A 24,824-nucleotide genomic window follows, 5' to 3' on the forward strand; every position below is an offset into this window, starting at 1 on the left:
AGATTCTGAAAGTCAAACTAGTCTGTTTTTTGCTATTTTATCTTGGGTTTCTGGAGTCTATGACTATGAGAACATGGGGGAGACATTAAAAAGGAAGCTTATTTTTTACTGTTCTCCCGAATAAATCCTATTACTGTACACTATAATGTATACCATATATTAAAGAATTCTACTCAGTGATTCTATTGCAGATTCCACACTGAGGGATTAAATTATATAATCACTAGTAAAAGTGAAATTTGAAAATATTTAATAAACTATCATGTAAGTTGTTAATGTTAAATACAACAAGGTTTTATATACTTTAGCAACTAATTGAACATCTGATTCATGATTAGGAATGCACATATTGCTAAATATCAGGACTCTGAGACGATTAGATTCAGTTTAACAAAAATAATTTGATAGAATGAGATCATGTGGAAGTAAATGGCACAACTAACAGAGCTAAGGTAACGAGCAATTCTCGAGGAAATTGACAAGTCCCATAGCCTCTTTAAGACATATGGCAATCCTGTAAGTAAACCTACGGCGTCGCCATTCTTAGAAGGTTTAGAAGTTCTGGACTCATTCACCCTGACAATTAATCTTAGGACTAAAACACTTATCCTGAGAACTTTATTTTGTATCTTGGAGCATCAGATCGAATGGAAAATACTCTGAACTTAAACTCCTCGGCTTATACTTTTAAAGGCTTGTCTTATTCAGATGTCTGACATCGTGGAATGGGGAAACATCATGGACTTCAATGTTCAACTTCAGAGAGTTTAAATTTTATTTTGGTCACATTACATTTCATGGGCCTGCACAAGTTATTTAACCTCTCTCGGACTCAAAAATATCTGCTATAAAGTAGTGTTAACAGCTCCTAACACAGGATTCTAGAGACTAAATCAAATAATACTAATAGAGGACTACTCAATAAACAAATGCTCCTTTCCTCTATCTTTTCTTATGGTAAATTAGGAAAAGTAAATATCTTCATATGATTTGCAAAGTTAAGTTTGCATCTCTCCAATAAAAGTGGTGAGTAATTGACGAGTCCTATTTTTAGGGCTTTCCCTCCAGAGAGAGAGAGAGAAAGAGAGAGAGTTAAAGTCCTTCCAGTAAGCATAAATTACATGGTATCACTCAAGATCAATTTACAACATTAATAGCTGTATGTTCTGTCATCACGTATTAGTGTTCTGCAAAAGAAAACTGGACTGGAAAATTAGCAGGGTTAAAGAATAAAGTGAAGAATAAAGTGCCTTGGTTAATAATGCACAGAGGCCCTAGAAATGTAATCGCCCAATGGGTTCATTGCCTGCTGCCAGGATAGAGCCGATTTATCGAGACAGGGAAATTGTAATAGAGAAAGAGTTCAATTCATGCAGAGCCAGCTGAATAGGAGACTGGAGTTTTATTATTACTCAAATCAGTCTCCCTGAAAATTCAGAGACTGGGTTTTTTAAGGATAATTTGGTGGGTAGGGGGCCAGGGAATGGAGAGTGCTCACTGATCAGGTCAGAGATAAAAATCAAAGAGCCTTGAAGCTATTCTTGGCTGAGTCAGTTCTTGGGTGGGGGCCAGAAGACCAGATGAGTCAGTTTATCCATCTGGGTGGTGCCAGCTGATCCATGGAGTGCAGGAGCTGAAAAATATCTCCAGCACCAATCTGAAGTTTCACAATAGTGATGTTATCCCTAGGAGCAACTGGGGAGAGTTCGAATCTTGTGGTCTCCAGCTGTACGACTCCCAAGCCTATTTTCTAATCTTGTGGCTAATTTGTTAGTCCTACAAAGGCAGCCTTGTCCCCAGGCAAGAAGGGGGTTTGTTTTAGGAAAGTGCTGTTATCATTTTTGTTTCAAAGTCAAACTATCAACTAAGTTCCTCCCAAAGTTAGCGCGGCCTGTGCCCAGGAATAAACAAGGACAACCTGGAGGTTCGAAGCAAGATAGAGTCTGTTAGGTCAGATTTCTCATTGTCGTAATTTTGTCACTGTTATAATTTTTTGTATAGGAGGTGTCAGGAACATTACCTGTCTGGTAACCACTCCCACTTTCACTGGCACAAATTTGTATCTTGAGAATATCTGTATTTCTAACAGAAAACCATTCACAATCATAGTGAGGTAAACTCAAGAGAGAAAAGAGAGAATAGACAGAATTCAATTTACTCAAAGAAAACTGAATTTCACCACAAAAGGATCTTTTCTCATTTGGGGGAATTATTTATTAACATTTCTATTATTAAACTCATTTTTAGGCTAATCCTATAAATTCAGATATATTAAAGCATCTACACATATTTATGTATCATTCCTTGGGGAATCATTAAGCTCTTCTGACATACTAAACAACTATGTAAAGATTAGCAAAAAGTCTCTTTGCTTTGCCATTACTGAAGAATGTGTTTTACACACTGAAAAGTCTCTAGAATGTAGAATCAGGGTCTTGAATTTCATAATTTCAAGCCAGCAGAGGGCTCCCTACTGTAACATGATTCTGTATATATATACAAAATTCTGCAAAAATTGTTGGTAAGGGACAAAAGCAGGATTCAATATATGTTATAGGCTTACGTATTTTTTATAACTGTGTGTTAAATTAAGAAGTATAAAAAGAATGAAGCAAAGCCAAATCCACTTCTGATACTTGAGATAGAATTTGTTGCTTTTTCATCATGCAAAATTTAATCTTCCTCTGCTGTTCCAGTTTGAAAACTAAATGTGCTTCAATTCTGTATCCTGAGTTCACACAGACACGTGCAGTCTGATTCTCTTAATACTCCATATTTTTGTCCATTCAAAGATTAAATAACGTATTGCTAATATGAGATTATCTACTACTCACGCTCTTTAACCTAGTGATAAATATAGGCACAGCTCACTGAAGAACAGCATTAATTTTTTTAGTACACGTGTCTTTGATTATTTAAATTTTTAAATTTTATTATTAAATTATTAAATTTTAACTTGATTTCAAGAAATATTGGAGAAGTAAAAAGTAAAGATTTTTTTTAACTTTTTCCAGTCCTCCTTCTTTGGACTTCATCCTGCTTATCCCTGTCAGTTCCTTCCTAATGAAACACTTGGTGGATTTTTACAATCCCAATGAACAATGTACACACAACACCTTGGGTAATTTTATTTAGAGAATTAACATTGTTCTGACAATTTTAAATAATGCAGAATTGCTGCATGTTGCTCAGTCTGCCAAAACAAATTGACCAAGCATTTTAGAGAAATGTATGACAAAGTAACCTGTTGAAAAAACTAATTCTGACAAATTCTATTCATTTTTCTTTCAGTGATATCTTTTTTTTTTGAGACGGTGTCTCACTCTGTCACCCAGGCTGGAGTGCAGTGGTGCAATCTCCGCTCACTGCAACCTCTGCCTCCCGGGTTCAAGCGATTCTCCTGCCTCAGCCTCCAGAGTAGCTGGGACTACAGGCGCACGCCACCACGCCCAGCTAATTTTTATATTTTTAGTAGAGACAGGACTTCACCATGTTGGCCAGGGTGGTCTCTATCTCTTGACCTCGTGATCTGCCCGCCTAACCCCCGCAAAGTGCTGGGATTACAGGGGTGAGCCACCGCGCCTGGCCTCAGTGATGTCTTTTTCTGGAATGCAGCTTCTTAGGTTATATGGTTTGCAAAGGTAAATGTAGCCTTAGGAAGACAACAAACGTAATACATTTTTATGACTACAAATACGTATCTATGCGTAATTTTAGCAAACATCAAAGGAAACATTGTTTTAAAATCGATGCAAAGGCAATATTCCTTCTTGTTTTGACTGTTTTTAAGTTTCATCCCTTCTTTTTATACTTATCTTATAGGCTATCGGTTAATATAACATCATTATATTTGAAATCTTTTTTTAATTGTAGTAATAAAGGGGGGAAGTAACCAAAACTGACTTTAATTTTTAATAGAAAATAACAAATGTGAAAAGCAAACAATAGTAAATAAGTAATTTTACCTTTCATTAAAGAAATAGTTTATATAAGCCTTATATAAGATAATTACATTTTAATATGCAGTCATAATATGCTTGTGGACAACTCATTAAAAGAAAAGAATTATGTACAAATTCAGGTTATTTCCAAGGGCGAGAGGTGAGTTGTTTCATGCTTCTAACTCCCCAGAAAGCAATGCAAATGGAAAAAACAATCTGAAGAAATAAAACACAAAGAGAAAAAAAAAAAAAGTTAGAAGTGAATCAATACTATTGCTCAACTGAATTAAAAATATTTCCCTAGAGGAAAATGAACATGGACATTTTAGGGAGTCATGTTATTTAAATTAAATCTAGCAATGGTTCACTGATAGAACTTAGCCAATTTAACTTAAAACATGGTGTGTGAAGATAGGAGCAGGAGTTTAGAAGTTTTATTTCTGTGGCTTGTTTCTTATATTCACAGATCTGGGTCATTTCAAGGAATGAGGCTAGATAAGTTAGATATTCAAACATTTCTTCTGACATTTGGGGATACAGCATGGTGTATGTATTATATTAAATGATCTAATTGCTTATGTAGGTTAAGAAACCTTTGGAATACGAGAAGTAAAAACATTGTTAAAGAATCCCTCCAAGGCAGTATGATCTAGCTTACTATGAATTTCGCCCAACGTGAATTAAATTCTAAACACTGCTGATGATTTACCTCCTCAGTCTTTTGATTTTATCAGGTATAAAAATGTAACTGCAAATTTCTTTCACACTGAAGACTTAACTAAATCATATTAAGCAGCCTCAAAAGTTCATTGAGTTTGTTCAATCCAGGTACTGGTCATGGTCTTTGCACCATCAGATTTCCCAAAAGCAAACACTTCCTTATGCTCTTACCTAGGCACTGATAATCAAAACTATAGGATTGCTTTCCTGATCACCATGTTAGGTGGCTGGGTACTGGAATGATGATGAAAGCAAACAATGACAAAACAACCAGAGTTATTGGGATAGCTGTGTGGGAGTTTCTCTGTATTTTTTCATATATGTGTATACTTCCCCTCCATACTATTAAAATAGGACCAGATGCCTCTCCCCAAGAAGAATATGTCTATACCTGGAAGATTCGCTGAAATATACAAAAAGATAACATTTAAGTAAGAAGATGAAGGCATGGGAGCATTCTGGGGTGGGGAACTCTGGTGAAGTCAAGACTGTTAACTGAGGACAGCTGTTAATTCACAGAAAATACCTTGAACTATGCTGATTTTGCTATTAAAGCATGAATGAGGAAAAAACACCACCAACAACCAAAATATAAACAAGCAAAAAAAAAAAAAAACCTTCCCAAACAAGGATGTTTCAATTTATGAGTGGGTTTTTCAGTTTCATATGAACCTCCTGGATCTTTCTAGAGAACCATCATCCTTCACATTAGCCAGTTTGATGGACTCCTTCAAATTCATGCATTCCTTTTAACCTGTAACATCCACAATATGAAAAAATACTAAAAATAAAATCAGCAGTTATATTGAAGGAGAAGTCAAGAATAATATTAACATTTTGGAGTTGCCTCAGAAGTCAAATACAATATATTTAAAGGCTGGTTTTGATTTTGTTTCTTTTGACTGTAATTCAAGAGAAATGACCTCATGGGATTTCTTCTGATGGTGCCAGGTAAAATAATACTGTGCTGGGGGGAGTATTTTTGAAAGCTCTTAGACTTGTGCAATCAGTTGCATTTGTCCATGAAAATGGGTTAATGCTGAGAGGGGTGCTGAGAAGATAGATTTTCAAGTGAGACAGAGATGATAAATCTATAATATCAGAGTAAATAACTTTAGATTCAGAATATTCAGCAAGCAACTAATAGATACCTTGTGTTGTGCAGGGTGGTGGAATCTAAGCTATATTTGGCACTAGAAGTCTTTATTGGTTTTGAATCTGGTGTCTACAGTCACAAGGATGATCTCCCTGAGGGAAGGCTGAGGAAAATTACTTCATTGAAACCTCAAAAGTTGTATACAAAGTTTTCAGAGTATTCTCATAAATCTCATAATTCTCCTCTTTTCCATTCTCAATTCCCCTAGACTATCCATACTTTCATCTTGACTCCCAGTACTATTAAAAATTTTTACCTAAAGAGGAAGTGGAAAAGATTACAAGTCTAGTTATGCCTTGTTGTTAATCCACCACTTTCCACTAAATCTTTCCACCTTTGAAACTGTGATTCACATCCTTTATCCTCTGGGACCTAGCTCTAAGTAAATCACGAAAATCTTCCCTTTTCCAATTATCTGAAATGCTTTTAAATTCCTACCGAAAATGCAGTACTGCAGTTAGCAGTCCTATTTTTTGTTGTTTTTTTTGTTTTGTTTTTTTGTTTGTTTGTTTTTTGCTTGCTTGTTTCAGGCTCCTATGTGTTATCCCTTCAAAGAGATGTACAACTGGTTAAGCCTAGGAGTCAGGATCAGATTATATTAATATGCAATGAAGACCTTTGCTTAGGCCAGCATTGTCCTACATGCCTTTATTAGATTATGTCACCTAATTCTCGTGACAAACTTTGGTGTACTGGTATCCAATTTGGCAGTGAGACAGAAGGAATTCAAAATGCATGTGGTTTTACCAAGGAATCACAAAACTACTAAATATCAGAGCTAGAATAAAGTTTTACATTTACCCCAAGAAAATCTAACTGCAAAACCTGGGAAATCATTTCAAAGAATATGAACATCCATAGTGAATTCATTTCCTTTTCTGTAGTCATCACCTAGATTTTCCTAGTTATTTTTTTTTTCTTGTGTCGGTAACTGCTAGGCTTCTGAGACCTTTTCACAATCAATATTTTAAGAACAAATTTGGAATTTTTATATATAATAAAATCCAGATTGGCACAGGATCATAGAAATAAAATAACATAAATGTGCCCTTCTAAAAATATGTGACTCTGAAACATTCACCATTCCATTAGAAAATATTTCAGTAGAAGAAAACAGTTAATTTTATACTTTAGAATATATGTTTATATATAAATATTACATACAATGTATAATAGATTCAAATATATATTGCACTATAATTTTAAGCCAGATATTTGACAAAGAGTCAATATAACCACCTGATTACTGTAGTCACTCCATTTAAAATTTTCCTTGTCCAACTGTTCTCTTGATTTTTGTATTACGCCATTTATTTTAGGTATCCTTAGTTAATTAGATTAAATAAGTCACTTGATAGTTCATTAATACATTTCTCAAATATTGGTTAAATAAATACAGAATTCCTACTTAGGCTAGTGGAAGAATAGATGAAAATTGTAGACTTTTTATTTTGCAATATTTGTCTAATCTACATATATGACGTTTCCGGATACATACAAACTCAGTGCACACTTATTTTATCCTAGTTCTAGGCAAGTCCCATGATTTTAACAGCTGGATTCTCAATATAAAGCAGAGGAAGTTCATTCTTAGTGTCAAGCCCTCCTTGTGCTAACACATCATTAGTGGTCCTTGTCTTCAGGCTATTTCCTTGACTTCCCAGGAACCTCAACTCTGATGCCTGAACTTTGGCCTGTACACATGCTGTCATGTTTCCACCATGGCTTTCCAAAAAGTTCATCAACTGGCAGGTGGCTAATCTGTCAGTAATCCATATTAAAATTTTAATGGGGACTGGTGTTTTATTCTGCTGCTCTGTGTTGCTTTTGTTTTAAGAGACAAGGTCTTTCTATGTTGCCCAAACTGGACTCGAACTCCTGGGCTCAAGCATTCCTCCCATCTCAGCCTCCCTAGTTGGACCTATAGGGACGTACCATCTCATCCAGGTTTATGTCTGTGTTTTAAGAGGCCTTATTCAAAATGGCTCTAATGATAAGCAAATCAAGCATCTAATCTTAAAGGAGAGAGAATAGTTTGCTTGTTGCATGCTCTCAAATTGCAAACCCTCAAATTACAAAGAAATCTGGTGGATTTGACTTATACCTACGTACGTATCTGTCTCTTCTGGTTTTAATCCACTTACTATATTTACCAATAAGCAACCAGAGAGAAAAGAAAAACAAGTATCACCTTGTGCAGTGGAAAGTTCCAATTACAACTAGCTAGGAACCTTCCACAGCCTTTGTGGAAGTGATGAAATAAGACTTTTCAAATAATTTAGCCTTTAGATAAGCTTACAAATAAAATGAAAGCTTTAATGTACTTGAATAATTGTTCACGAGAGAAATAAAATCTCTGAAATTGCTGATTTTTTTGGTCTCCCAAACATGTATTTATTGTCACAAAGATTAAAATAGAAAACATTCATTGAGATATATCTTATTTAATTTTATATGTATTGCCAGCAGTGGTATGATTATGTATATATCCCTGAATCACTAATAAGATGAATAAACATGTTAAATGAGCTAAGTCATTTTGCTGAATGATAAAGTCACTTACTCTACTTTGTAAAGGAAGAAATTTGAGTTATTTTAAGCATAAAATGGCATTTTTGTGAAGATGTCAGACTTAGTCTCTTTACAACAAATTGAAGGGTTATTACTATTTAGTCAATTATGTTTTTTTCAGCCAAATATAGGTTTATATGCTTATTTCCTAAAATTTCCCTAAAACTTTTTAAGAATTAGAATATTAGAATAACTATTTTGTATTCTAAACAAATGTATACATTGGCCCTAAATAGAAGAGTACATTTTTCTGAAAAATTATTTCTGTATTATCAGTGAGGCTTATAAAATACCAGTTAACTATTTAATAGAACTAAAGCAATCCCAACAGTAAGAATTGATTTAAAGGAAACACATTAAATATGGAGTATTTTTTTCCTAAATTATTTAAAGAAAACCAAAGTTAATCCTTTGTTAAATACACTTTTTAACACAATGTTTTTTTTTTTTTTTTTTTTTTTTTTGAGATGACCATTGTCTGCTGTACAGATAAGAACCCAAAGAGAGATCAAACCTGGATTGCTCCAAAATATATCTATTTCCTATGAGCACAAGAGGACAAATAAGCACAATGGAACTAGAATATAAATTAGAGCCAAATGTACTGTAGCTCTTTATGAACTGGAAACATCAGAAATATATTAGATAATTATAGATTTTTTCCTAGAATTTTGCAACAACCCAGTTTCACAAATGCCAACTTACAAGAAATTGAGAACTGTTGATTTTCAATTTGAAAATATTCTATATGTTACCAAAATATTTATTCATATTCAGAAAAAGGGAAAGAAAATGTTAAAGAAATAAATTCCAAATACTGCATCTATTACTTTGAAATCTTGCATTATCTCTTTGTGCTTATTTCTATACCCCATTCAAGAGAACACAATCACAGCTATGTTTAATATGAGGCCTTTTAAGGTTTTTTCCTATCTAAATTTTAAATCAAACAGTATTACATTAGTTTATAAATATACATCACAGTTCTTAGCTGATGAAAAACAATGTAAAAAGAAAGTTCATGTGAATGACCATGTGATAACATCATCTTGTTGAAAAGAATATCAATAGTATCAGAAGGGTTATTTGCGTGCTTGTTGCACACCTTATTGAAAAGAATATCCTTCAATCAATAAATATCTACTGATACTAATTTTCAAACAGGAGAAAATATTAAACATAACACAATCAAGTTTTAAAGAGATAAATACAAAATACACATTAAAACAGAGTTTTCACTGCTTCAGCTGAACTCCGAAAATGGAAATATCAGATTTTCACTATTTTACTATTTAATGCGGGCAAAAGACACATAATTAGACTAACAAAAAGTACTAGCTTAATTTACACAAAAAATGCAGAATCTTTCATTTCAAGCATTATTTCAGTTCCCTAATTATATACAATTATTTGCTCACTTCTAAAAGTCTAAACTGCCTAAGAAAGTGTGCATCCTTTTGGACAATACTACAGAAGAGAAGCCTATTGTTCATCCAGACCACATTTAAACTATCATGATAACATTTGAAAACCATAAATATTAGCCACAAGATTAGAGATCACTTAGAGGTCTCCAAAGCCTACCCATAATTCAGAGAATATACTTTAATACAGTTGGCATGAATTAGCTACTGCACATGTAAACCCATCTGGTTAAAATTGTATAAACCATAGTTAGCATAAAGTGAAAATAGATGCTGTATTTCTCAAAAACATCTGTGAATTTTTCATCTTTGATTTGGAAGTTACGAATAGAGTGTTTTTATAAGATAGATGGCCTTAAAAATTCCAATATTACCAACCCTTGTTCTAAGAGAATGACAACCCAATAATGTGGATTTTTAAATTGTCTTTGAATAACTACTAGATTCTTGCCTTTCCTTATAAACACCGACACACTTCTATTTACATTGTTTCCCTGGGGAATTTCTAAATATTTTGATACACATACTCTTAATGTTCTGACCTAACATGTCAATTTTTACCAGCTTAGATTATTATATTTTTAGTTTAAGTTTGTCAAAAGGTCAGGTATATAGGCACTAGCATAAAGTGAAAATAGGCCGGGCGTGGTGGCTCACGCCTGTAATCCCAACACTTTGGGAGACCAAGGTGGGCAGATTACGAGGTCAGGAGATCGAGACCATTCTGGCTAACATGGTGAAACCCCGTTTCTACTGAAAATACAAAAAAATTAGCCGGGCGCGGTGGTGGACACCTGTAGTCCCAGCTACTCGGGAAGCTGAGACAGGAGATTGGCATGAAGCCGGGAGGCTGAGCTTGCAGTGAGCTGAGATCGTGCCACTGCACTCCAGCCTGGGCGGCAGTGCGAGACTCTGTCTCAAAAAAAATAAAGTAAAATAAAATAAGTAAATAAATAAATAAAAGTGAAAATAGATTTACCACAACTAACACATAGAGAAAACTTAGAGACAACCAAACTTGATTATGCCTGTGATTTATAAATCATGAATCACAAATTATGACTGTGATTTATAAATCTTGAATATATTCGGGGGTGTCCAAAAAATGTGCCTTGTTTAAATTGAAGCTTGAATTTGTATTTTTCTAATCATCCAAGTTCTTAATGCTACAGAAGAGTGACTTTTTGGACTTTTTCTTAAACACTACAGGGCAGAAACAGTAAGGATACACAGAGAGAGGGTTGCAATAGGTCAAATTAATAAAGGACCAAATATTATTTGTGAGAAGAAATGTTTGGAAGAACACTGACCATCATGCTGGCAAAAGTATCTTAGTAAAGGTGTACTTTAGAGAAATAATGTTTTTCCACCAATAATCTTCCTCTGGTGCTCACCATGGAATCTCATGTTCCTTACTTTTTATGGATATGAGAAGAAAATTTTTTAAAAATCAGGGCTATAAAAAACTTTTAAGAATGGTCTGTTTTAGTTTTTATAAAGTTGGAAATAAAACAAGAGCAGAAAAATAACAAGGCATCTGATGAACATTATACCTAGCTTGACTCTCTGCTGAGACTTTTTATGCATTAAAATTAGTGATGGGCAAACCATTCAAAACAACCTGCCCCCATGCTCTGAAAACTACGATAGCACTATTTTTTGACGTATAAGATAGTTCTGTGAATTTAAAAATTCTTTAACTTTCCTATTTTACAAATATTTCTGTAAATAAGTTCTAGCTACAACTAGAAACAATTTCATTAATTTTTCTGCGTACACCTAACATTGGCATAAAATTGTTTGCCTCATATCCAGCATGTTTTGAAACAGAAGATTTTTGAATAAGATGTTGCTGGATTCATCATAGACCTTAAGTGTCCTAACAGAACTCTCTTGAATGATGAGAAACAGGACATTTAATCTAAATTCAAAGTACTACACTTTTCTAATACCATTTATTACTGACCACTAAAATTTAAAGCATTTACATTTTAAAACCAGAGGTTTGTTTCCATAAAAAATTATCAAGAAAATAATTCAGTCCTAGTCTTCTACCAAAAGGTCATTTTTGTGCTAAATGACTGGCAGTGTCGCCCATTTCCTCCCCAATCCTGTTACCACAGCACACTGATTTTCAGTGTATTCCAAAGAGCAAAACATACTTCTGGCATTGCTCTGACATAAATAAAGAGTCTAAGGCATCCCACATGGATAACAGTTTTCAATACTTGATGTACAAAAACTTCAATCTGGAAGAGTATGTGTTTACAAATGTGGAATAGCATTCAATACTGCTTATCCAGGATTTTTAGTGTACCGTTAAACAAATTATTTGACTTTATCTACCATGTAGGAAACAAAAAAAGGTCTCAAAAAATGAGTTCATTTTTAGGGAAAAAAATGCCATGTTTACAGAAATCACAGAGATGTCTGGTTTTAAAAATAAGACAGCCTATCTTGAAAAGATATGTTTTGAAAAGATTCTTTCGTATTGTTTTTGTTTATGTCAAAGGGATGATTACAGCCCCAGTAAATGGGACCCTCCCAGCATAGGCTAATAGAAGTCCAGCAGCCCACATATGGCTTGCAGCTTGGGAGATTTCTCTCAGTGTTCTGCCAGAGATGGGACTGCCCAAATGGTTTCTCGCCTAAGTCTGAAGTCATAAACTGCAGGACCAGCCATGCCAGAACTGGACCCAAGGGTATACAGAGTCTTGACTGATGGGAAACAATGACTACTTCCTAAGGAAGCCACAGCTGCTTTCTTGAGAGACACCTCAGATGCCTGAATTTTCCCTTACTTTCCATTTTTGACTACCTGTTCTGGCAACAGTTCCAACAAAGGGAGAGGCAGGCAGCAGGCACCCAGCTGTTTTCAATAAGACTTGGCAATACAGGTACTGATTATATAAACACTACAAACATTCAAAGAATATATTTTCTCCTTTCAAGCTATAAAAAAAGGTGTGAGACTGTATCAACACCTCACATCTCTTTTACTCCAAATAATGATGATGATGATGATATGATGATAATAATAACTTTTATTATTAAAACAAAGCTTGTGAAAAAAACGTATCAACTGCTGGGAAGGAGCTCAAATGATAAAGAGTATTGGAAAGATGTGAAATCTCCACATTTCAGGGACAATAATTTTTCTTTTTCCTTATATGATAAGATCAAAGTGTGTACTTGATTTGATTGATTTCCCATTTTTGCCCATGACCCAGGCAAAAAACAATCAGATATTGCATTATCCATTTGCATTAAAACACATTTTCTTTCCCTTTTTCATATGTTCACAAATATAATTTAAAAACCTTAATACATGCTACAATCTCCAGGTAAGTATATCAATGAAATAGTACATAAGATCCTCTGCTAATATTAATCTAGAAGATGTTGATTTACATTTTAAGTCAGATGGACAGAATTTCCTGGCTTTTAAAAAATATGTATTCACTTTCTGGATTTGTTATTTGGAAACTGAAATTTTAAACAACTCATTCATGCTTATAGGTAACAAATGCAGAGTATTTTTAAAAATGATTCCTATATTTGACATATTAGAATAAGAATTTACTTAAAGAAAGGAATTGGAGCTTCAGTAATCTATATTACTAGGTAACTGTTCAATTTCCTGTATAATGGAGTGATATTCCTATAACAGGGAACAGAATTGCATTTAATTTTCTGTCTTAAGATTCTTATTTTTATCCCAATAATTCAAAAAAAAATATTTGGCTAGGCCTCTTCTCCTTAATATATTTATTGTTTCTGTGATAATTTTCTTTCCTCCAAGATAGTAGATTTGATCTGGGTTTTAAATTTGACCCTTTCAAATAAAAATAACTACTGAATAAAAGCAGCAGAGAAAATATTTTTCAAGTTGTTTATGAAAACCAGCTTTGGATAAATTGATACTGTTAATTCAAAAACTTAAAGCTATTTTACAGAAAATAAAAGTGTCATAAATAAATCAGTGAATAGACTAAGAATGATATATACAGCATACACATTGCAATTACTCTAACTTGGGACATAAAGGGACTGGTAAAACAAAAGAAAAAAACTCTGAAAAAGGAGTAAGCAAACTAGGTTGTCCCAGTTCAACACAAATTATTTTGCCTCAAGAGGTCAATTTGATTTTGTTTCTGTATTTATAAAATGGAAGTAATAGCTTCCCTGATTTTTCACAGGATTTTACTGAGTATTGACTTACTTTTTTAATTATAAAGTATTATAAGAATATAATAGAGACTATTATGCTACTATACTTGCTTAAAAGACTCAATAAATTAAAAGTGAAAACAGAAGGTGACAGATGAGACATAAATTGTAAGTAGATTTTGGAACATGAGAGATTTTAGTCAACTCTTTCTCATTGGTGGTCATAAGTTAAAATGATGCCTTTAAAGCTGTGGCTATATGATAATTGCTGGGAAAATATAATTCTGCAAAGTGGCGTACAACTTTAGTTGGTAACTATTACAATTATGGATTGATCATTTGTTTGGAGTATTTCTGTTATGGACCCTGTCCTTTTACAACATGGTGTTCATGTTTTTTTGAGTTTTTATACCAGCCTTTTGAAACACATTTTACTGTCTTAACATAATTTTTATTTTAATTCCTTACTTATGACAAAAATATGAATAATTTCTAAAGATCCTCCCACTCACTATTACCAAACTACTGTTTTGTTCTTTCATATTACATCAAATTCCCCACTCATATATAAAACTATGTCCAAAATAATTATTTTTATACAGATCTTTTTCAGGGGGATCCTGAGCAACACAATGGAAATATATGCATAAACATTTTCTACAAAAAACAATTTTTTAGTTATAGTGTTTCTTGAAATATTTTTTGACAAACATAAAAAGAGTAACATTCAACAAAGCTGAGTCAATTTTGAGCAGAACCACAATAATGCCATGATACATTTTTGGACTAGCGAATTGACAACAGAACTGCAAACGAAAGGGCCCAACTTGAAGGACACAATGGAGGAAGAAAGGTCAGAAAAATGCCTTGGAGAATTATTGTTCCATATCTTTGCTGTATTCTAAACAATGCTCTGCTAGACAATCAAAACTCTTGAAAACCTATTAAAATGTTCAGTCTAGACTCAATGTAGGAAAACCTAACATATTAAAGTCACAAAATAGTAACCCTTCAAATTTCTCTAAAATAAATACATTATTCTATCCATTCACTATTTATTTAGTGTTAGGTGTGGAGTACACACACACACACACACACAATAGCATGGGACCTACTTCAAAGGTGAATGGTTGCATAAAAAGAATTACATTGAATCAGTCTCTATTAGGTTGTATTCATTCACAAATATTTATCTCACTCTTTTTTTATGACAGGCATTTCACTCTTGGCAGAGATGTCATTGGTGAGTAATACAGCCCTGAGTTTTTCATGAACACATATTAGATTTGTACAGACCTTATTTCTAAATCTTCAGGTAGAATTATCTTTATAATGTTGTCATTCAATGAAAAAGAAAAATATTTTACTAAAATGAGATCAATCCCAGGACTATATTACATTTTCCACTGACTTAGCTTACTTCTAAAATGAATCATATCCAGCACAGCTATCTTAACAAGGTTCTTATAAGAGTAAGCGATGAATCATCCTCATCTAGCAGGTAGAGTATTCCCTGAAGTAACCATGATTCAGTGCTTTGAGTAGCATTTTGGAGATACAAAAGAAGTCAATTTTAATCACAGTTCCACCTTAGGCAACTTATTTAATCCTGCTATGCCTCAGTATCTTCAGCTGAAAAAGATAATCTCACAAAGTTGTTGCAATGTTCAATTTAAGTAAGGTACATGAAAACTTACTACAGACTTTCATATGTGCAAACACTCAACAAACGTCAGTAGTTTCAGTTGATTATATTGTGTTATTATTGTCAGTATTGACATTAGATCAGCATTTACAGCAATGTTTTCCAAACTTGGCATTGAAAATATATCATAGAAGTTCTTCCCCTCATTGGATTTAACTTATTTTGTTCAATTATTATTGATATGAGACACAGAAAAATAGATCTTTTTTAAAATTCATGAGATAAAACAAGTATAAAGATTCTATTAATTTTTTCCAACTCAATGGATCCTCTTACCCATCACTTTTGAAAACCACAATTGAAAGTATAAAGAAGTCTGCTACATTCCAAAGTTTGATATCCTAGAAAAAACACTGGCTGAGCACCATAAGACGTGGATTCTCATCCTTTGGGTCACGAATAGCTGAATTGTTTTATTTTCTCAGGACAATCAGTTTATTTGTTCAATGAGAGTGTAGAAATAGAAAATCTCCAAGATCTATTATCAGTTCTATTATGTGAAAAAAATAAAAATGACCAACACAATATTAAGAAATATAAATTTCCCCGGATAGCCTCCAGGAAAATTTAAATTTATAATAAAAAGGATACATCAGAAATACTTCTTCTTGTCCCAGATTTTTGCACAATAATGTAATTGAACAGAAAAAAAATACCTGAAAAATCCTTTTATAGAAGCATCCTCCACACATTTGAAGTATGTATAGAGAATGGTAAAGGATGGAAGAGATAGATTCCAAAATCGTCAATTCCTAGATATCAAGATTCCTGATCCCCTCAATGGAGATAAGCTAACTTCCTGGCACTCTGCTTCCCAAAATTTTTTACAAAGTTAGGATATACAAAAGTCATCTCTGAAAAATAACTTAGTGGATATTGCCAAAGGTATGGTAGATAAAGCATCAGCAGTGGCAATAACTCATATGAAAATTTTGCAAAGGCAAGTACTCAAATAAAAACACGTAAAATGAACAATTTTGATGGTTACTGGTAAATGATGGAGTGCTTCAAGGACAACAGAAATTTCACAGGTAAAATATTTTGCTTGTTTGTGTTTATAGTTCAAGAAACACAGATTGGCCATTAATGTATTGTATATATCCAGTTACAAAATTAAACCTTTAAAATGTTTAGTTTTTACATGATCCATACTTTGTTGCTGTTTATTTCTCTCTTCAATGAGAGATAAAGGAGAGAGAGAGACAGAGAGGAAGAAATTACTAGAATTTCTAAAAATAATTACGTTATGAAAAATCTGTAAAAACAAATCCATGGGAAATTTGTAACCAATATTAAATATTGAATAAGAGAAAAATTATATTTTGGGACACTACGAATTTTCAGAAAGTATCTTTGTAGCTGACAATGTGTTTATGATTATATCAAAGGTGCATTTTATGGATTCTGGAGAAATGTGTTAATAATTCTCATGACTAAGTAAAGGCAAAAGAAACCTCTTTGGTTAGCTTCTGAAGTTAGCACACGCAGCAAAAGTTATGCAGAGTTAAAATTACCCTAGAAAATCCCTTCAATAACCCCTAAAGTATAATATACATGGTTTTGTATATACAAACGCTTTATGACAATTTTCTCACAGCCTCAAATTTGAGAACCATTGTGCAAGGCTGAGGAAAGTAACCAAAGGAAAGTCTATATATAGGTTTCTCACAATTCAAACCAATCCTATCTTTGGGTCAAAGGGAAAAGAGCAGAGGAAAAAAAATGGATGAGGAGCTCTAACATGTTTCTACTGTAGGGCCTGCTACTTTTTATTTTTAATATTGAACCTTATTACTCTAGTACATTTTTAAAAGACGTGATTGCTTTTGTGAGGGTCAAAAAAAGAGTGGAATACACCTTGCAATTGGTGGTAAGTCCCAAATCCTGATAGTATCTTAAATGCACAAATGATGTGATTCTACTTTATCTTAATACACAGAAGAATACCTAGTTTGACTTCTTGGACATAAAAAGCTTATTTTAAAGCAATGCTTTAACTGCCTACATCTTTTTGTATCTCTTGCTATTTCTAACTGCATCTTTGACAGCAGTGATCCTATAAGAGCCTATGCCAACAGAAGTTTTATTTCAAACTTTCAGATGAATGAGTCCAATATAAATTCTGTCACAACACATGTAATATATCAAGACCTTCTGTTATAGGTAGAGTAAGCTAATTTTAAATCGAATACTAGCTTTTTCTTTCCCCAATGATGATCCTCTGCAATAAATCAGTCCCCCAAAGAGTATTTACTACAAGGGTTCTTGTTATGAAGCAAGACTCATAGAGAAACTTACACAATCCTGAAACGAGAAGACTGTTGGGGCCCTTGGCAATTTCACAAGGAGGAATATTAACTAAATTCATTATAATTGTCTAAATTTCTCTACAATTTGATCAAAAGAAAGCACATGTATGTGGAAATTTTATTTTTTTCCTCTTTTTTCTTTACTGTGATGAAGTGAGTTACCAGATCCCCCAAAGACCTGAAGACTCAACACAGCTTGAGTTGTACACCAGAATTCTCCCCCATGAGTTTGGCGGCTGGGTCAGTAGGAATGATATTAGTATATTTAATTTCCAAAACACATACAGTGGAACAGATGTGTTTTATAGAGACTGCAAAATGAAGGGGGTCTGCATATTGTTTTGATACTATATGGTTAGAGATCACTGTATGAATCTAATTCCTGCTGATAATCATAACTTGTCTTTGTGAAAATTAGTTTATAATATTTGTGTATAGCACTACGGAGAATATCAAAGCTACCAAGATTTGAAACAGTGCAGCAGGAGCTCCAAGACTTTATGTAAATTAACCCCACAACATGGAACACATTAACTTGAGGGTTTTAGGAATTTGGAACTCAGAATGCCTAGGATGTGGGCTTAATTGAAATGCAGTATTATGACAATCAGTTTTTCTCTAGAGACAGGATTTTTTAAGGTGCATGCAAATGTATAATTGAGCATTGACATATTACATCATGGTGATACATTTTAAAAAACCCATATTGGCTTCACAGTATTTATTTCACTGAAATACCACTGGTCATTCAAAGATTCCTCCTTCAGCAGCAAGCCATCTGAATAAATGAACAGTACACTGAGGTGAGCCAGTCAACTCTCAGATGGGACCAGACCTCAAAGGCTCACACATACACAAAGCACTTCTTCTGGAAAAAATGTTTCTGGGTTTTCAACATAAATCAGGGTCAACACATAATACAATCATACTCTAGTGTATTTAAAAGCTGGAAAACAGTCTAACTAGGACTGTGATGCTTTTAGCAAACCTTCAGGCCAAACAGCAATCAGAAAGAGAATTCAAGGCTTTGGCTTTGTGATCAAACCTTGTCTCTGTTCTTGTCCATGGAGGGGTTGCCTGCTTTCCTGGGGAATTGTTAATGGGCGTTAGAAAACTACACTTTCTGCACTGCTATAATTTTATAGGGTTCCTTTTTCTATTTTCTTTTCTTTTTTTTTTTTTTTTTGTAAACTGTAGACACAAATGAACATAGTGGTAAGTAACACTAAAATCCAAGAGCCTTGATTTTCACACCATAACAGTTAATTTATTAAACTTTCATGGTCAAAGAATAAGCCAAATCTTTCTATTGGAATTATATAGGCATCACTCATTTATAGTAGTAATGAAAAGATTAAAGAGTAATGATAAAAAATAATAAAGTGTCACTAAAATTCAATATAATAACAAAACTCTCTTGGTCCAATTGCATACTGAATTCAAGTATATGTCAAATAAAATCAAGGTTTTTTTAGATATAAAATATAAAGTATGAAACTAAAAGTTGCTTATTGCATGGGAGATTTAAGAACTCTAGGGTCAATAGATCAACACATATCAATTGAGCATGCATCACGTTCCTATATAAGTGCAAGAAACAGAGTGACAGAAAAAGTGTGTGTGTGTGTGTGTGTGTTTACATGCATATATGCCCAATCCCTTTGACAATGTTTGGCAATGTGAAATATAGATGTATATATCTCATACCCTCAAAGGGGCTGGGACTTCCATAAAGTGTCCTAATTCACAGACACAAAACTCTCTTTTACTATAAATAAATACATCATTTGAAAACCTAATATATAGCTTACCTTAAAAGAAAAGAAACACTAGAGTCCATGGAAAACGAGAAGGTGAGGAAGGAAATACAGTTGAAGTTGTGATGTTGCAGTTGAGCCATGAAATGTGACCTTGAATCTATGAGGGCTGTGGTAGATGGATATGATAATTTTCTTTCTACAATTTGTCATATGAAATTGTTGGGGCTCCCAAAGAAAGAAATGTTAAATAGCATAAAGATGCTCCCATATCCCAAGGAACATGGGAAGCCCAGGGATATTGACAATCTCAACTGAGGATGAGTTCATAATAAAAATTTAAATGCATGAACACATACATACTCTCTCTATGTGTGTGTGTGTCTCTCTCTCTCTCTCTCACACACACACACACACACTTAAGAAAAACAAGACATCTTGAGAGAGACTTTAATATGTGAAAGAAATGGAGAATTTACACCACAAATATAAAAAGTAATGAAGAAGCAGGAAAGATATTATAAAGTAAGTTTTAAGTTTAAAGGGATTAAAAAATAGAAATAATGAGAAACAAATAAGGGACTAAAAATAAATAGCAGGTAAATTTAAACATACATCAAATAGAAACGTCTTAAATTAAAATATATTGAAATTAAAAATCCAATGAACTGGCAAATAAAACTAATCACATTCAGAAGAAAATAATGCAATATGAAAATAAATACTTGGAGATATGGAAGTTAAAATGAAAAATACAATGTGTCTAACTGAAATTCAAGAAAGTAAATGAGAAGAATGGTGGAGAGGGAATAACAATATAAAGCAAAATAGAATTACTGAAAACCAAATACTGGTATATAAATGGCACACTATTAAATAATTTATTGTTTACCATAATTTATGAGAAATGTTATTATTTATTTAACTTTATTTTAGTTTCAGGGGTACATGTGAAGGATTGTTATGTAAGTAAACTGTGTGTCCTGGGGGTTTGGTGCTATTAAATAAAACTAAATGACAATGAATATACTGCATATCAAAATTGAGGGATACATGCAAAATTGTAGAAAGAAAATTATTAAATTTATCAATAAGAAAAAAGGCATATAAATGGTAATATATACAACCAATTAAATGCTGTAGATGATAAAAATGGAAATGAAGTTTCATATTCCAATGTGGATACATTTCAAGAACAAATTTGAGTGAAAATGTAACAGTATGGAATTATTTATGTCATTTTTTAAAAAGTAGAAGTCTGCTATATTAAGGATATATAGTGAATAGAACTACATCTTCCTTCAGAGGAATGAGAGACATTAATACTATATTGACTATGGGGTGTGTGTGTGTGTGTGTGTATTTTGTGAATTTTTGTTTTATGATTTTGGACCATATGTTTTAGTTCTTTTAATGATGACTCTTTCAACAGTTCTTTCAGTTCTTTTAGTGGTTAGTACACATAGTGATTGCATTGGACAGGAAGGAAAAGAATGTGGTTGAAGGGAATGGGCTTCAAATGTTCAGATAAAAAATTCATTTCTTTAAAAAATCTTAAAATATATTAACTCTCCTTAAGCTTGGCTAATGTAAAATTCTGGATATTTTGTTTTATTTTTTCGGTATTTTTGAAAAAAATATAGTTTAAAAATATTTATTAATTTAAAAAAAGAGGAGTTCAACAAGACCTGTGAAAGGTCAGGAAAGCTTCAGAATACAGGTGATATTCCTGCTGGCCTGAGAGACATATCAGACCTGAGGTGGCAAGAACAAAGACTAACTCAGTTGAAGCATGGTGCACAGAGTCCACAATCAACGTTTTGGTAGAAAAGATTGGCCTGACTCTTTTACAAACATATTTGGAATTAACAGAAAAATTGAAAGAGAAGTCCATCTATGGGGCTATTCAGTGCTAGACTGAATAACGTGAATCTTATTTGATGATTTTGAAGGATAATGCCATAATAAAAGTTAAAATATGTAATATGAATTAAATAGGAGAACAAGTCAGGTAAAGCTGTCAGAATCATGTTAGATGAGAGAAAGTATTGTAGCTTCATACATTTATTGATCAAATTTGTATTAAGTACCTCCGTGCACTAATTATCTACACAATGTTCATTAGCACAAAAGTGAAGATTAAAATACTTATTCAGGAAATATTTATAAAATTACAATAATCAACCAGGACATTTCTACTTTTACGGGGTTTGAATTAGTGTAGATAATACAGATCTTTGCACAATTACAGTGCAGTGTGCTGTGTGCAGCAGAGACATCTAATATAGTCTAGACAATCAAGGAAAGTGTTTGGCAGAATGAAGTGCTGGAGCATAGTAGTTATTCAATTAAGTATTTATGAATAGATGATTGCATGATTACATTAACTAATACTTAAATTAAGACAAGAAAGATGAAGAGGAGTTTGCTAGCTGAACACAAGAGGAAGGAAAGTTTTGGGGCCAGAAACAATAATCCAGGAAGAAAAAAAAGATCTTTTTTTTTTTTTTTTTAAGAAATTAAGAGACATTCTGAGAGGTCTGATCCTTAGAAGCACAAGTAAAGAGTAAAGAGGGATGAGGCTTGTGTAAGACAAGATAGGTGATTGAAGCCTTTTCATCCTGGAGCTATGTGATTCGATTTACTCTTCAGCACCCAGGCCATGGTGTGGAGAATGAAGACTGGCTAAGTGGATGAGAGTCCTGTTAGGACACCGTCTCAGTAAGCTGATGATGACAGTGGCAAGAGGGAAAGTAGTATTGGCTGTGGGGATGGAGAGAAGAAGATGGATTTAAAGGATTTGGGGGGATTACACTGTGAAAGTGAATCAGTTCTCCAAGGAGTATATAACTAAGAAAATAGATCTATGCTCTCCTGATAATCCCCTAACATCTTTCCAGACAAGCCAGATGGCTTACTACATGTTTCCTGCACACACACCAGATCTTTCCTGTTGTACAGCTCCCTTCATACTCACTTCCTCTAATTCTTTTCTCCAATCCCACTTCTTTAAATGCCACCCATCCTTCAAGGTGGGCCTCAATGATACCTTGCTCATGGAATCTTCTATGATGTCCATTCTTTTATACAGTATATAATCTCTGCTTCCTCTAAGTCCTTAGAATTTTTGCCTTATTTCTTTTATTGCATTACATACTGACTGCTATAATGGCAACTGAACATCTTATGTGGCCACTTGACTGTGCCTTTTTTTTTTTTTTCCTGGAGAGGGAGTCTGGCTCTGTTGCCCCAGGCTGGAGTGCAGTGGCTTGATCTGGGCCTCACTGCAACCTCCGCCTCCTGGATTCAGGCGATTCTCCTGCCTCAGCATCCCAAGTGGCTGGGATTACAGGGGCCTGCTACCACTCCTGGCTAATTTTTTTTTTTTTTTTTTTTTTTAGTAGAGACGAGGTTTCACTGTGTTTCCCAGGCTGATCTCAAACTCAGCTCAGGCAATCTGCCTGCCTCGGCCTCCCAAAGTGCTAGGATTACAGGGGTGAGCCATCATGCCCGGCCCTGACTGTGCTTTAAGGCCTGGAAAAATATCAAATATGAGTTGTTCCTATCTAAAGTGCTTGGCATACTGTCTTGTGCATGTTAAGGACACAGTGATAATAATATTTATTCAGAAATAATATTAATCCAGCAATATTTTATTAATATGAATATATAATTATCTTATTAGAAAATTAACCTTATTTCAAAACCATTTAAATTTAGAACCAATTGTAAAACCAAGCCTAGAACTGGCAATTGGCTAATAACAATATATGCTATTATTATTATCATAAATAGCGCATATTTTTCAGGACACAGATCTAAAAATCTGTCCCCTGAAATTAATCTAATTATGTCCCCTGAAATTAATCTAATTTTAAATAAAGTAGGTGTTCAAAGAGATATGTAGGCTGAAAATGATGATGCTATTGTCTGTGACGATATTCATAAATCTTATAAAATAATGAAAATCATAAAAACATTGAATAAAGTTGAAAGACTAGGAAAATACAATAAGGATGTCAGAATGATGAATAACTTGATGTTGTTTTACACCTCCAAGAAAAGGAGGAGAAAGAGGCAAATCATGTAAATATTTTCTGCTGTTGTTTTCTCAATCAGTATGCCTCCTTGGTAGTGGGCTCACAGAAAATGTAGGAGAATCATTTGGTCCCTTTTGGCTTCTGGATATTGAGGACATGTGTGTCAGATCAGAGTTACAGGGTGATTTCCATGAATCTATTCCAACCCCTCTGGAAGTAAAGTCCATCTGTCAGTTCCTTGAGCCAAGGGCTGAGCTCTTGTAAGTTATCTATCAAAACTTTGGAATCTGGCTGATAATGCTGATAGCTTGAAAGGTGCCTTTTGTGAAATAACAACTTTACCCACATCATAATCACAGAAAGAGAGAGAAAAAATGACATGGTTAAAAAAAAAATTCCTCCTTGTTTTTCACTTTAAATTCTTTATTTCCCTTGCTGAGACAAAGGGCAACAGTGGTGACTATAGACGTAATCCCCTTTCCTCCTAAAAAATTCAAGTACAGGGTTTTGATTTCACAGCAGTCAACTCTGATATTTCTTCTCCTTGGTGAGAAGCAGGATATGCTACGTTGCCTTTGTTTGTAGGCAGACTGGAAGTTGTAGAATCCCTTTTAAAGAGAAAATGAGCATATGGAAGCTGTTTTTTGTAAAACTCTTGTTCAGTTGAATGTTAAACATACCATCCATAAAATTAAATTTAAGCATCTGCTTCCTTCAAGGAATAGCCACTTGCCCTTCCTCTAGAGAAAAATCCAACAAAGGAAACATAGTTATTCTTCTATTGCAGTATCTGTGAACTAGAAGATAATTGTTAGATATATGTTGTGCAATTTCACAACGATTTCTGTATGTAAAAGACAAATATTTTTAATATTTATATAGCATTATGTTTTCACTTTCAAATTATTTCAAACTTCACAACAAAACATACAGAGTGTTTACATAATTTTCTTATGATTAGTTACTCAGTTTGGAGAGTAAAACTTTTAATATAATCCTGCAGTTTTCCCTTGAAATCTTTTGGTCTAAAA

At 33.6% G+C, this 24,824-nt stretch overlaps 1 protein-coding gene across 1 annotated transcript in view; it reads right to left on the minus strand.

Moving 5' to 3' along the window:
- Positions 1 to 4,082: 4,082 nt before the first annotated feature.
- The window catches only part of AGMO (alkylglycerol monooxygenase), a 336,276-nt gene continuing 315,534 nt past the window's right edge, over positions 4,083 to 24,824 (minus strand). Inside the window, exon 13 of the mRNA XM_003252592.4 lies at positions 4,083 to 4,157. Within this exon, the coding sequence (XP_003252640.2) occupies positions 4,083 to 4,157 (75 nt within the window). The remainder of the gene's footprint in view (positions 4,158 to 24,824) is intronic.

Source organism: Nomascus leucogenys, chromosome 11, assembly GCF_006542625.1.
Source record: "Nomascus leucogenys isolate Asia chromosome 11, Asia_NLE_v1, whole genome shotgun sequence".
NCBI classification, from domain to species: Eukaryota; Metazoa; Chordata; class Mammalia; order Primates; family Hylobatidae; genus Nomascus; species Nomascus leucogenys.